The sequence below is a fragment of the Buceros rhinoceros genome, unplaced genomic scaffold (genome assembly GCF_000710305.1).
Source record: "Buceros rhinoceros silvestris isolate BGI_N320 unplaced genomic scaffold, ASM71030v1 scaffold31078, whole genome shotgun sequence".
In the NCBI taxonomy this organism is placed as follows: domain Eukaryota; kingdom Metazoa; phylum Chordata; class Aves; order Bucerotiformes; family Bucerotidae; genus Buceros; species Buceros rhinoceros.
Window position 1 is genome coordinate 5,766 of NW_010426826.1, and position 13,910 is coordinate 19,675.

The 13,910-nt window shown below is 51.2% G+C and overlaps 1 protein-coding gene across 1 annotated transcript in view; it reads right to left on the reverse strand.

Moving 5' to 3' along the window:
- Positions 1 to 13,910, reverse strand: part of PIGQ (phosphatidylinositol glycan anchor biosynthesis, class Q) — a 23,179-nt gene that overhangs the window by 2,208 nt on the left and 7,061 nt on the right. Inside the window, exons 4-9 of the mRNA XM_010141666.1 lie at positions 12,144 to 12,270; positions 11,010 to 11,163; positions 8,383 to 8,494; positions 6,570 to 6,650; positions 5,370 to 5,484; positions 1,621 to 1,682 (exon numbers count right to left, since the gene is read on the reverse strand). Coding sequence (XP_010139968.1) covers positions 1,621 to 1,682; positions 5,370 to 5,484; positions 6,570 to 6,650; positions 8,383 to 8,494; positions 11,010 to 11,163; positions 12,144 to 12,270 — 651 coding nt within the window. The remainder of the gene's footprint in view (positions 1 to 1,620; positions 1,683 to 5,369; positions 5,485 to 6,569; positions 6,651 to 8,382; positions 8,495 to 11,009; positions 11,164 to 12,143; positions 12,271 to 13,910) is intronic.

A 13,910-nucleotide genomic window follows, 5' to 3' on the forward strand; every position in this document is an offset into this window, starting at 1 on the left:
GCTCCCCAGAGCCTCCTTTGCTCCAGGCTCAGCCTCCCCAGGTCCCTCAGCTGCTCCTCAGCGCATTGTGCTCCAGCCCCTGCCCCAGCTCTGCTGCCCTGCTCTGGACACGCTCCAGCCCCTCAGTGTCCTGCTGGGAGGGAGGGGCCAGAACTGAACACAGACATCATGTACCATAAATAAGAATTTTAGCAGGTCACTTAAAAACAAGCTTTTCAGATTGTCATCTCAAAAGACCTACTTCAAACTGGTACATCCAGCAGGATTTCTGGCACAAGCTCATTTTTAGTCCCACCAGCACAATGAGAGAAAAAAAGTGCCTTCACCAACTCTGCTCATGATTGGTTGAACTGAAGGCCAAGAGGCCTATTGACTAAAGCACTTCCACCTTCGATACAATGACGTAAGCTACATTCTAGATAGCAAAAGGATCTTTCTGCAGTGGCCCAAGGGAAATTCATCATATTCACACAACTCACTGCCTGTGCTCTCAACGTTGTCACCTTTTTCCTCTGGAGAAGCTCAGCCTGCAAGCACACTGAAGCCAAATCCCCTGCTCAGCAGCTCCTGTGGTGTCTGGCTTCCTTTTTACAGAATCCTCTGGCCACAGGGAATAACAGATTTTGGTTTTGACACCGAAAGACAGGAACTGGGAAGACAGTGTGCTGAGGAAATGCTACTTGTGCCCCAGAAGCCATCTGTAGAAGGGAATCCCTTGTGGATTGCTGCTGGCTGGCTCTGCGCTAACCTGACCTCTGCCAAAATAGGGCCGGACCAGTGACGGAAAAAGCAAAAGAACTAGGAAGATGCAGTTAATCCCTTCCCACACACTCCCCCAGCGTCCAAGTGTTTTTATAAACTCTACAGAGGACTTGCAGTCTCTCCTCCTGGGACGCACAGAGCAGGAGATACGGCAAGGGCTGAGTCAGGCAAGGGAAACTGCAGAGCTGCTGCCAAAAGTGCAACAAGAACTTCACTGCTACCACCATCCTATTGGCTTTTTTCAGACAAAAATTTTACTATCCCTGACAGCCGAGTGTGGCAACGCGGGGTTGCAAAAGCACAGGTAAGCTTTTCCTTTGCACCTGGCCAGAGCCGCTCCAGAGGCCCTTCTGCCTCGCCCAGGCACTCATCCTGCCGGCATCCCAGAGCAGCAAAGGCCCTTCTGCACATCTGGAGGGGAAGAGCTTTTATCCGTCCTTCCTTCTGGGAGGTTTAGCTGCCTTTTGCTTCTCGTGTTCAGCAGTTATTAAGGCGAAGCTGCAGAGAGCCAGGAATTGAGGTGACAATGACGTGGCGTCTGAATTCCAGCAGTAGCAGAGCTCCCCGTTTCTCCTGTCTTTCACATTCACCTCACGCCACACAGGACACTCCATTTTCCCTAAACCAAGGACTCAAGCGGGATACTAAAAAGAAGAGGAAGCAGCAGCCAGTCATTGTGAGGTGAAACACAATGTTTTAGCATTTGTCCCTTGTTTTAGCATTTCACAGCTGGAATGTTTTTAGCAGAGCCTTTCAGTGGGACCAGCTTCAGAACTGCTCCCCAAGAGAGAAGAGCCTCGGAGCCAGGCGGGGAGGAAACCACAGCGGAAAGCGCCTTGGAGGGCACACGTGGCTCACCTGCATGAGGAGTCGGAGGGGCTTTCCATCCTGCTGCTCCAGCACTTGGAACTTCACACCAGCTGAAAAGAGAGAAGACAAGGACACTGCATCCATGCTTGGAGCAAAGCCCACAGCATTTGCCTCTTGGCTCTGCTGGCTGAGCACCCATGTCCCAGAAACAGAGTTTTCATCCTTTCTTAACGGGTGAACCCTCATGTTTCCAAGAGGAAGCATGGAATCACCCTTCAGTGGCTTTAAGCGCAATGACAGTGTGTTTCTCTTAGCTCCACTAAAAGCTGCCCCTTGTCTTCCAGCTTGAGAACACAGTCCCAAAGCAAGCTCGAAGCCTAGACACCAGCCAGCCAGACCTGATGGTGACAAAGGGACTGGAAAGCTCTTTCCTCAAAGTTCCAACAGAATGGGAACTCCATGTTATCAGCAGGCAGAGAGCTCACCTTTCATTTGTGCTCCTGTGGGTGCAGCACATGTGGAAACCTCTCCCTCTCCCAGACTAAGGGAGGCAAGCGCCTGGCCTGGAGGCATTAACCATATCCCAAAGCAATCCCTGCCTCATAGTCCCAGCACTCTTGGTTTTAACAAGCCACTCACCTCATCAAACCTTCCTGGATTTGCTACATTCCCAGTACTTTAAAAGACAAACAGGAAGGATTTTGGATTCCAACAGTGGCATCATGCAGATGAAGATTTAAAGCAGTGTCTCAAAGACAGGTAACAACTGGGACTCCAGAGGCATTTTCCTTTGAAAGGTCTTGACTGACTTCACAGAAATAAAACCAACCCACCTTCTGCAAACCTGCACCAGCGAAGTGTGCCCCTGCTCCTCCTTTCTACAGGTAAGGAGATGAGGGAAGAGCAATGAAGTGACCTGCCACAGTCAAAGTGTGGCACAGGAGCATGAATGGAAACAAACCCCTTCACCTCTGCAAGCCCCATCACTATAGTATCTATGTGCCTCCTGCCCGTTTGAAAACCAAAACATTTTCCCTTTTGCCCAAAGCTTTGATTTAATTAAAATTATACAATTCAATCCCGGGAGTAAATTTGCTCTGTCTAGCTGACAGCCCCTGTTTAAACTCTCCACAAAGCCTTTTCTGCAGGGGACAGGAAGGATTTATCTGCATTTTGCCAGATTATATTGAAACATGGGCTTTCCCAATGGCTTCACAGAAATGTCTGAGGACCCTGGATCTCAGCAAGGAGACCAGTGCTGGATGACAAAAAGCGATCATTGCGTTTTGGCTAAGAGGAAGGGTCATGTCTGAGCCATTCCAGGAGCTACTTTCCAGGCTGGCAATTTGTCAGAGAGAGACAGAAACAAGTGGCCATTGACCTTTCAGGTACGTGGTGAGTACGTGGTGGTACCTTTCAGGTACTCTGGAGCCTTATTTGAGGAATGGCCTATTAGTCCAGAAAATGCTGCTTCCATGGGTCACGGCCGCACTCTTCCCTCCTACAGCTGCAAGCCAACAGCCTCCTAACTGGATGAGTTAATTGTTCTAAGAAGATACATGCACAGAAAGGCCACAAATGTATTTTAGAATGACCTGTAGACTACTACAATGCTCAGGGGCCTTTGCAGAGAAAGCAGAAGGCTCTGCAGATCACCCCAGCAGAGAAGAACTACCCTAAACTGTTCCGTGATTGCCTGCCAACTCCAGAGCTCAGGGTTCCGCTGCTTCTCTGCACAGGCATCACCAATGGCACAAGAGAGGCCAGGCCAGGAACCCATGTGCTTTGTTTCACATGACAGTGCACTACAGCAGAGTTCACTCTTGTTTGTATTCCAGTAATCGTGGAGACATCACCACGACAGGTCCCACAGAACCACGATAAAACTTGTCCCAAAGTTTGTGGTGTGAATATTGGGCGAGGGGGAAAGAGGAGGATAGAGAAAACGAACCGACGTGTTTAGGATCAAATGGCATGTTGGGAACTTGTGTGTGGGCAGAGTTCGAGCTCCCTGAACCTCACCGCGATGCCTTACATCATGCTATAAATCAGCCTCACAGGGTACCCCCCCAACCCAGGTGGCATCCCTTGAGCTGTGACTGGGCAGAAAGAGGACATCAGCCCTGAGCTATGTGCAAAAGGCTTTTTTAAAGTCCCACGTATTTCACTTCAGAAGTGGGGAAAGAAAATACAGATTTTATTTCTGGAGTGTGGTGGATGGTTCACCTACCCTGGCCTGGGCTTCATCAACGTAAAATCTGTCAGTTCAGAAACTGAGTCAAAGAACTTGGAGGCCAGATGCCACAACCAAGCTGTGGTGAACCCAAACAGTAACCCCTTGCTGAGAGGAAAAGCTATCCATGGTGCAGTAAAACCAGCTGCTGTAACACACACAGAGGATGTCTCATCCAAGCTCTGAGCCTTAAAACAGAGCTGAAACCCAAGCAGCGGGGACATCAAGTCCTGTGTACGATCTGAAGTCCTCTGAATGTGATTCCACTGCTCCATCTGCTACCATGCAACGACATGTTTTTGTGCTGGGGCAGGAAGACAGGCTGCAGGAATTCTCAGACGTGCCTCTTCGTCCAGTGGGCAGCACGGCAGCGCGGAGTTCACTTGAAGTGTTTAAGAGGAGCAAACAAACAGCCCACAAAGGAAGTCAGTCAGGTAACAACCTCAGCCGAGAAGACTCTGCCTGGGTGGAGGCTTATTGTCCTGCAGAAGGCAAGGCTGCGGAAAGACAAAGCTGAGGAGAAGCCATCTATGACTGAGGGGAATATGGGGCCTTGCGTTGCTCAGTGGCACCAAGATGTAACTGCCCTACGACATGCTGATCACTGGGTCAGTCTTCCTCAGCAGCATCTCCTGTTCTCCGCAGCCACCCCTGGAGGGTGAAGAATTTCCTGCCAGAAAATTCATAGGGAGCTGCTGAAGGCACACATGGAAAAGCTACAGAGTTGGTACCACGGCTCAGCTCACCTTCCCAGCAGCAAGCCTGGCACTGCTTCGTCAGAAAAAGCTGTTACCGGTGGCCTCAAGCTTCCTTTGCATTTGATGAGTAGCTGTGGTTTAATGCTCATCAAGCTCTTTCTTATATTTCAAATTGCTGCTGCATGCTCTTTCTGTGGGTGGGAGATGATAATTCTGGCTGGTTTTAACTGGACGAACCGTAGCTGTTGCCACTTAAGCCCATTCCAAAGTGATACTTTTCTCAGGTGCCAACCATGGCTACCAAAAGTGGAAAAACAAAGACTAGTTTCAAAACAGTGACAGAACTCAAAAAGAGAACAAATATCTGAAATACTCGGAGCTCTGAAATGAACCTGAACAGCTCAGCTCAGGCCTTGGGTCAGTCAGGTCAGCACAGGACGGAAGGAGCTCCACTGGCTGACAGCCACTGTAGATCCAGCTCAGAAACAGCACGTTTTCAAAGAAGTTTTGTAATTTGGTTTGTTTCAGAGCCCAGCCTCCGGGATTAACAGCTTGGTTAACTCTCAGAAGTGTTACCAGACCTGGTGCTCCAGAACTGGAATCAAAATACGAACGCATTTACACAGTGCTTGTTTGGAAGTCGCTTTTAGCAGCCTCAGGCTTTGTAAAGGTGCTTCTGATTCTGCTTCAACACCATGTTTCTTTCCACTGACGTGCTCATTCTGCTGCATGGCTAACAGCATGGACAACTGCACGGCTTGAACCTTGGCTTCTTTCCTGTCCCCCAGAAGCTGCCCATTGCATCACAATCACACGCATAATGCAAAATCCTTGACCTACTGCTCGTGCAGTGCCGAAGGACTTACCTGCGAGTCGGTAGGATCTGCAGAGCCGAAGGATGATTGAATAAAGAGGCAGAGAGTCCATCAGGTCAACTAGCAAGTGTAGCAGGCCTTGCACCACCACCACCAGCAAACGGAGCTACAAAGAGACGGTTTCGTAAGAAAAACTGGAGAAACAGCAGATGCAACACTTGCAAATTCACAATCTGATCTGCAGCCTGACACTGTTATGTGCTCAGCTAAAGCTGCCCACAGTGAGTTGGGTGTCTAGAGGTTCTGGGCTCCCAGACCCAGTCTGAGGCTCTCTGGGCTCCCAGACCCCGCACGAGGCCCCCTGGGCACCCAGACCCCACACGAGGCTCCCTGGGCACCCAGACTTGCGTGAGGTTCTGTGACAACCTTCACGTAAGGGTGTGACTGAACTGAAGCTCCCAGGACCGTAGAGGCTGTTATCTGCAAGAACATGAGGGCTATTCTGCTTCCAGCAGTCACAGTCTGAAGGGGAGAATTCAGGCTTCTGTTTCTAGTAAACTCCTTCACTGTGTATCAGTGAATGTAAATTTTTCTCTCTCCAACGGTAAACTAAAATAGGTGGCTTCTGCCTGAAGAAACCCCATGTAGAGCATCTATGCAAGAGCAAAGCAGTCAGGAATGAGCTTCCTGCTCAGTGTTTTCTGCCCCCTCATTAAACCTCCCTTGGTCAGGCTGCATTTATTTTAGCTGCTAAGCTCATCTGAAAAGAGAGGGCTCAAAAAAAAAGATGTTGAAACCATGTGATGGCCACTGTCTGTGGAAAACTTTGCTCGAGTCAAGCCTCAGAGAGGACTGGTCATATCGGGGGAAGAAAAAATAAAGAAGTGCCACCCTCTGAGCAAAGCCTGGCCAAAAGCATTTAACACAGCAAGTTAGTCCTGAAGAAAGTGGTTCTGGATCCAAGTAGAGGGGCTGTCATGGCAGCCGTGGGATGGAAAGACAAAAAAGTTACTTCTGCGCGGAAGGAAGGGGAGCGGCTTGTCCCAGGGATTTGCTGGGAATTCCTGTCTGGAGAAACACCAGCACATGTCCTGAATTCCACTTGCTGGGCCTATGGGGGCTGTGGGACAACCCCTTCCTGGGACATCCAGACAAATCTACTTTGTTCGCGGATAGCAGTAAATGACGAGGAAACCTTCTTTTAATATCTCAGAGGACAGGGTACGACTAGCGTCAAGCGTTCAGTCTTACCAGGGTAAACACCAAATAATACAGGGCAGTCGTAGGCAGGAGGAACAGCAGGATTGTAAATAGCAAAGTGCCAATAAATAACTAGGGGACAAAAGAAACACAAACCATCGTTAGCAGAGCAATGGCCAAAAAAAAAAAAAGGAAAAATAGAATAACAGGAACCTGTGATACAACAAAGGTTTGCAACGCTCCTTAATGTGGTTTTTCTATTCCCTGTGTTGTCACCTTGAGTATTTTCAGCACTTCTTCCCTCACTGGATCTTTTTAAAAGGCTCCCTGTTATAGGAGTATGTTTGGAAAGATAAATAAGCTGAATCCTGATTATCAGTGTTTCCCGCATAGACAACACTCGAGAGTTTCCATTGCAGACCAGCTTCCTTAGGAAACAAGACTTGCATCATCACGCCATTTGTCCACTCCCTGTCCCCATAAGTTTTAGAGCCATTGGTCAGATTTTACCAGAAAAATGTGGAAGGTGACAGAGAAGTGGGAATTTGGTAGGGAATTATGTATTTTTGTTCCTCCTTGTTTGAGCAGAACAGGCACCTGGTGGAAAGCTGACAGAACCTGGCAGCCGGCCGGTCAGCCCCGCCGCAGCACGGCTGCCTCTTGCCTGGGAGAAACGGGGAGAGAAAGAAGCTGGCATTGCTGGGGTGGGGGAACGACAGTCAGAGGACAAAGGAAAAAACTCTATAGGGCAGCAGGTGCCATTAACTCCCCCGGCCACAGGAAAAGCTGATTTTACTCAGGGCCAGCGCAGTCGGCGTAAGGTAATTCCAACAGGGAGAAATGCAGATTTATGACACACAGGGATCTGACTCCCCGGTTTTCAGTCACTGCTTCCAGAACAGAGAGGCCACAGGAGCACAGGGCCCTGCCAAAAGAGATCCTGGCCGTGGTACTTTCTGAAAGAACATAACCCACACAGCCATGTCGCAGAGGTGGATCAGCACCCCGCGCCACCTGAAATAGATCATACCCAGCCGTTCTCTTCACAGCAGTTGCTTCTCCCCTCCTTTGTCACTCCACTGCAGTTGCTTAACATCTCCAGAAGTCGGTTCAGGTCTGCTTTGAACGTTTCTTCCCACCCAGGCCAGTGATATAATTCCCATTGGCCTCCAAGGAGCAGGACGAAGCCTGAAGTGCCAAACCAGTTCAAAGACTGAGCCCTGATGCAAACTGTCCTCCTGGCACGGAGGCTTTTAATCACCAAAACCACAACAGAAACAGCTCCTCCGCTGTGCTGCGAGAAGCTCGGGGCTGCCTGCTGCAGTGGAGAGGGAGGCCCTCGTTACCAAACAGTGTGCTGTTATTTCGGTGGTGTTTGCACCTGTCGGCGTGGAGCAGTTCGGGCTCTGCCAAACCTCTGTGTGGCATTTTGGCAATTAAAAAGAGCTTACAGCGTCTGATGGAAACTTGCCTCTGCTGCTTGGTGAGAACGTGTGGGCCAGGCTCCAGCGCAGCGTGGATCAGAGGGGGCCTTTTAATAGAAACGCTGGCATGCCTGTTGCTGTGGCAACACTGCTGGGCACTGCTTCTCAAACCGCCTCCCACACCCACTCCCCTGCTCCAGGAGCTGCGAGCATCTGCAGCACCCGCTGCGGCTCACCCGGGTGCCTCGTAGTGCTCAGCACTTGCCAGAATTAGACTCCCTGAAGAGACAGAGAAGGTGCTGCAGAGCCCCAGAGACCAAGCATCTGGTTGAAGAGCAGAGTGTTGGGGCTTCTGACAGAGCCTCCCATGGCTTCTGTCTCAATATTAGCCGAAGCAGGATGGGATGGGATTGCCCGTGGGCAGCGTCCTGCAGCACTACCTGGTCCAAGTCATAGGAGCAGGAATCCACCCGCTGCCGGAGGACGTTCCACTTCTTCCCACGGAACAAGCGCCAGAGAGATGACAGGCCGTAGATCTTCAGGCAGTAGAGCCTGAGCAAAGAAAAGACGCTGTGCATCAGAGCCACGAGTTCCCGGGCTTCCACCCAAACCAGCTGTCACCACTACACCCCTGCACCCATGCGCTTACTGGCACCACAGAGCTCAGGGTGGCAAAAGAAATCAACCCAGGAATGACGTGAACTCAGTACTAATTGCTCAGTCAACCCTGTTTGGGCTGGCCCCTGGCACAGGTGAAGCGGGCTACTGTGGCCAGCCCTGGAGAGCAATGGCCATGCCATGCCCTGGGGCTGCAGCAAGGCTCTCCTTTTCTGCTCCAGCTGATGCTGAGTTTGGCACAGGGGAAGTGGCGAGTGCGGCTGGAGGGTGGCCCCTCTGAGCAGCATCAGTCGCCAGCCCCATGACACCATCCTCCCCAGAGCAGAAGCAGCAGCAAGTTTATTCCCCCGAGCTCACCTCTGCCCCTCTGCCCTGTTCTCCCCGTACTGCACACCCCTTCCACGGCAGGAGTGGCCAAGGTCTCACCCCTCACACCTGAGTCAGTGCAATTCAATTCTGCCCCCACAGCACAGAGAGACAAGGGTGGAGCCTCTGCACCTTCTTCAGTGAAGCACAGCTTCAAATACCCTTCAGAGAGGGAAGAGAGCCACTGAAGGACTGGTGGCCCCTACCACGTCCTTCCCTTCAGCTTTTGTAACGTGGCGCTATGACACTGGGAGCCACTTCCCTCCCGGAAAAACAGCAACGGTGAGAGAAGCTTGGGGTGATCAGTGGTGGGAAACAGACACCTCTGCAAAATAACACCGAGGAAGGAAGAGCTCCTGGGTTGGAGAAGAGGCACAAACAGCCCTGGGCAACAGTGTCCAACACAAACGGATGTAAAGAAAGGGGACGCGGCCCACCTGTGGGGCAGAGCAGAGCCTGAGAAAGCCTGAGCTACAAAAGCCAGACTGGCTAACCAGCCTAGTTAAAGTGTGGAAGCTGCTCACATTTCAAGGAAGTGCTGTGAAAGCAGAGACAAGGAGTTTTATCCAAGAGAAGAATCTGGTCTGAGGAACACCAACTGCTTCAAGGAACTGGCAGTGTGCCCCAGACCAGCAGGCACAGCTCAGCACGCTCAGCCCTAGGCAGGGGGTGTCCAGGACAACTCCTCCAGGTTGCTGGTACACACCTGCCCTGTGGCTCTGACTAAGGCCACACGCTCCCCCGTGCACCCTGACAGGGCACCAGGCGGCTGGTCCCCACCTGCCCTGGCTGCCTGCACACACACGCCCGCTCTCGACAGCACCCTTTGTTTCAGAAGGGGATCCCGGCTCGCTCCAGCACCTGACCCAGCACATTCTTCTGCGGCCGCAGGAACTCAGGGTGCGGTGGTGGCGGTGCTGACGCGGGGGACTGACTGCTGACCCTTCCCGACATCTTGCGGGGAGCAGCTGGCACAGCAGGGGCAGTTGTGTGCCAGCAGCAGCCCAACATACAGCAGCTCCACAGGTCTCGTGAAAGCTGGGGAGGGCAGGCTGGCTCCCTGCAGCTCGCAAGGCAAAAGCAACCTGCTGAGAAAATGCTTTTCCCACCTCTACTCTCTGCACAACCAGGAGCAAGGCCGCTCCTCGCAGACCCAGACAGGAATCCCAGCAACGAGAGGCGCTGGGAAGAGACTCCCCATTCCCGACATTACTGACTCCAGGTGTGAGGCCTGTCTCACATCAGACCTGGTTCACTAGCATAGCTCAGCTCTCCTAACCATCCCTAAACTACCCATGACTAAAGCTCTACTGTTTCCTCTGTTGGTCGCACTGCAAAGCCCTCTGCTCCCAGACTGGGGAGGAGTAACAACCATTCTTCACTTTAGAAGCCAAAAGTTGCTTTATTTATGACCTCGTCTCTCACCTCCTCGCAAGAGCAGCCTGTGTGACTCCTTGTGTTAATGGAGGGCAGGAACAGAGCACGTTGGTGGGCACTGCTGGCACAGTCACCTGACAGGTCCGAAGCCCCCTGCACTCCCACACGCTCCTGCAGAGCCTCTGCCCCGCTCTCAGGCCATGGGACCCACCAGTAAGTGCAGACAATGACACCACAGCCATGCTGTAATCCCAAACCTGCCCTCTGTGCTTCACAATGCAGACAAGAACCTCTGAAGCAGGGTGGCAACAAGGACTTTGGGGCTTCTCCAGAAGTCCAAGGATCCTCCTTTCCTCCTCCTCCCCTCCAGTTACACTCCAAACCACGGGGTAGGGTACAACTGAAAAGAGTCCTATAAGGTTGCATCAAAGTGATGGGGTGAACTGCTTTGTTCTCCTCTGCCTATCACGTAGTTTTTTTTTTCCAGGTCACTACCACAATAAATAAATATTTAAATGCAGGAGAACTGAGAGAGAGATTGTTACTGTGGCCATGATTTCTACATGCATAAAAGATTGTGATAAATTCGTGGATTGCTAAACTGTGAATACAAGAGAACTACAGCAGGACTGAACGCTCCACGGGTCAAAGACGTGGCCCTTCTCTCCAAACACACCCAAGACACAGCCAAGAGAGATCAACTTACCGGGCCCCGTAGACATAGAAGCAGTAGATGTGGAAGGTCAGAAGCGCGATGATGTCGGAGAGGATGCACAGAGCCACGGTCAGGCCCAGACAAGCCGACAGACCGACGTACCAGAGGATCATCTCAATGAAGGGGGACATCAGGTGGATGTAGCCTAGCGGACATTGCAGAGTGTCAGTGTTTGACTGAGACATCTTACTGTTGACACTCTCAAAAGACTGACTCCCCCAGTCCTAGGACATTGCTCCAGGAATCCCAGCCACAAATACATGGAAGTAAAACTGGACAACTCCTTTAGATGCCACCTTCCATTTAGGAGGGCCAACAAAAACTTTTTCCCCCAGGTGTCTGTCCAGGTCTTGCAGCTCTGTGAGGCTGGGTAGGACATGCTTGGCTTGAACAGAGCAGTCCCCTTGTTCCATATGTGATCTGCTTTTCTAGATCTGTGTCCAGGTTCTTAATTCTGTTTTTAACTGCACACATCAACCGAATATTCCCCTTGTCCTGCTACTCCCTCACAAGCCACCCCCATACAGCTTTTGTAAAATAAACCAGCGTGGAGGCACGCAGCCTCTTTCTCCACTAAAGAGGAGCAAAGTCACAGGAACCAGCCCATACTTGATCGGTGCAAAGTAAATCAGCATAACCAAGGTGTTCGTGGCCAACACGACCATACTGCTTCCCCAAGACACTCCTCTGCAAGGATCGCAGGGTTGTGTTATTTCACGGAGGGGCTTGAAACAATACAACTGCCTTAAGCTGAAGTCAGCGATAGGACATGGTTGGCAGCTGCACCCTGAAAGCACACTTCTCATCCCTGCCCTACCTTATGCGGTGAAGACTACAAAGACTTAAAGCCTTCCCCTGGACTCCCACCGCTAATGGCACCACGTAAGTAAGCTCCGCTGGGATCTGCGCTCCTTGCAAAGCATCACTGCAGGCACTTCATTTCACCTGCATGACTTCCTCCTGTGGGAACAGCTTCGGCTCAAGTTCCCACGGCAGGAGGAGTCACCGACAAGTCTGTGCTTGCAGTAGCGCATTTGGATTCATTATTCACCTCTAGGCAAACGTTCAACACTGGGGAGGGAAGAGACGAAAAGGGAGGCTGAAAAGTTAAATAACTGCACTTACTAATCCAGAGATGGATGTGGTAAAGGAAGAAGCGGCCCAAAACCTGATCCAAAGCTCGGTTCATTTTCAGTCCAGCCGGTGCTCCCATTAGCCACTGCAGCAGGTCCTGTAGCTCCTCGGCTACGTGCTGCAAACACGTGGAAGCAAGTTAAGAACACAGAATCACCCGAGATCAAAGGCTGCTACTGCGCCAAGCAGGTACCATGCACTGGACACACTGCACCCCCAAAGTATTCTTACCGCATCCTTCAAACCAAGGGGAAAAAAAATCTAAACCATTAATTACAGATAACTAGTAATCGCTGAGAAAAAAGCCTAAAGGACCTGGTCCCCAAATCCCTGAGGGCTTTTACTCGCAGTTTCTGGCGATATAAGCCAGACTCATGTTATTTACTGGTTTTCTCTCTCCACCCTGCTGTTGCCAGGGTGGAAGATGGGGTGGTCCTGCTCCTTGGGAGTTAGCAGTGAGCTGCTCATCTACGCTGAAACCAGCCACACAGTCCATTTACCCCACTGGGAAGCGGGGAGGCTGGGAGTGGTAACCTCCAGCACACAGACCTGCAAGAAGTGACCTCTCGCGCTGTCCTGCACGAACATGGATAAACACCTCTGAACACCCCACGGAGCGCCAAGTCCGTGGAAGTGAGCTGCACTGCACATGGTGACCTGCAGAACAATCAAGATGAGCCACTGAAAGCCGATGCACTGCAGATTCTTCCCCCAGCTTTCACAGGGGTAATTTCCTTAAGGGGAAATCACCTCCAAGGAATGATTTCATTTTAATATTAACCAATGGGATCCTTCCAAAATGACTTTGTAAACATTTACTTTTAGAGTAGTGGCAAGATTGAGGGCACCAACTCTCACTTATCCAAAAGGATTGCCCTTTTATTTCACTCATCTTACCTCTGCCTCACGGCCAGTCGGAACCCATGCTCTTACCTCCGTGTGCTGAGGAGCGTTAGCTACTTTATAAATAGACTGTTGTTAATATTTAAAGTCTTGGACTGGTAACGTAGAAAAAGCATTTGGGGATTTTAATGAAATATTTAAATGCTTGAAAGCGGTGTTTCAGCAAGTGGCTTTCAGCACCGAGTAACTCTGGAGGCTGCCAGTCCCAGAGGTGCTCCTGAATCCTGCCGGGGGCACGCGGCGCTGGGAAGGTGCCCGAGCTGCTGTTATTAGCTGGGCAAGGCATTTTGAAACCCTCTCCTGAGGTACAGCCAGGTATTTGAGGACTGATCAACAGCAAGAGGAATCAGAAAAGGTGACTGCGAGCCCAGTTCTCCTCGTGCTGTCATGAACAGTGAATATGGCCAGAATGAACAACCAAGACACAGTGAACTGGAAGAGTTCCATAAAGGGGGGTAGGGACATCACCAAAGCAGAGACTAAAGCAAACATGGTTCAGATGAGATCTCCGCGGAAAAGTTTTCCTTACTGTCATACTCCTCTTTCTAATCTCCATATGAAGAGGGTCTAATGGTGATGTGTCACCACACAATCACGGACTGGTTTGGGTTGAAGGGACCTTCAGAGCTCACCCAGTCCAGGGTGAGCAGGAGCAGGGACATCTGCACCCAGACCAGGGTCACTCACAGCCCCAAGGGCCAACCTGACCTGGAACAGTTCCAGCGATGGGGCTGCTCCCACCTCTCTCCACAACCTGGACCAGGCTCTCCCCACCCTCAGCATCAAACAGTTCCTCCTTCTCTCTGCTCTGACTCTCCCTCTGTCAGTGGAACCATCAGCCCTTGTCCTGTCCCC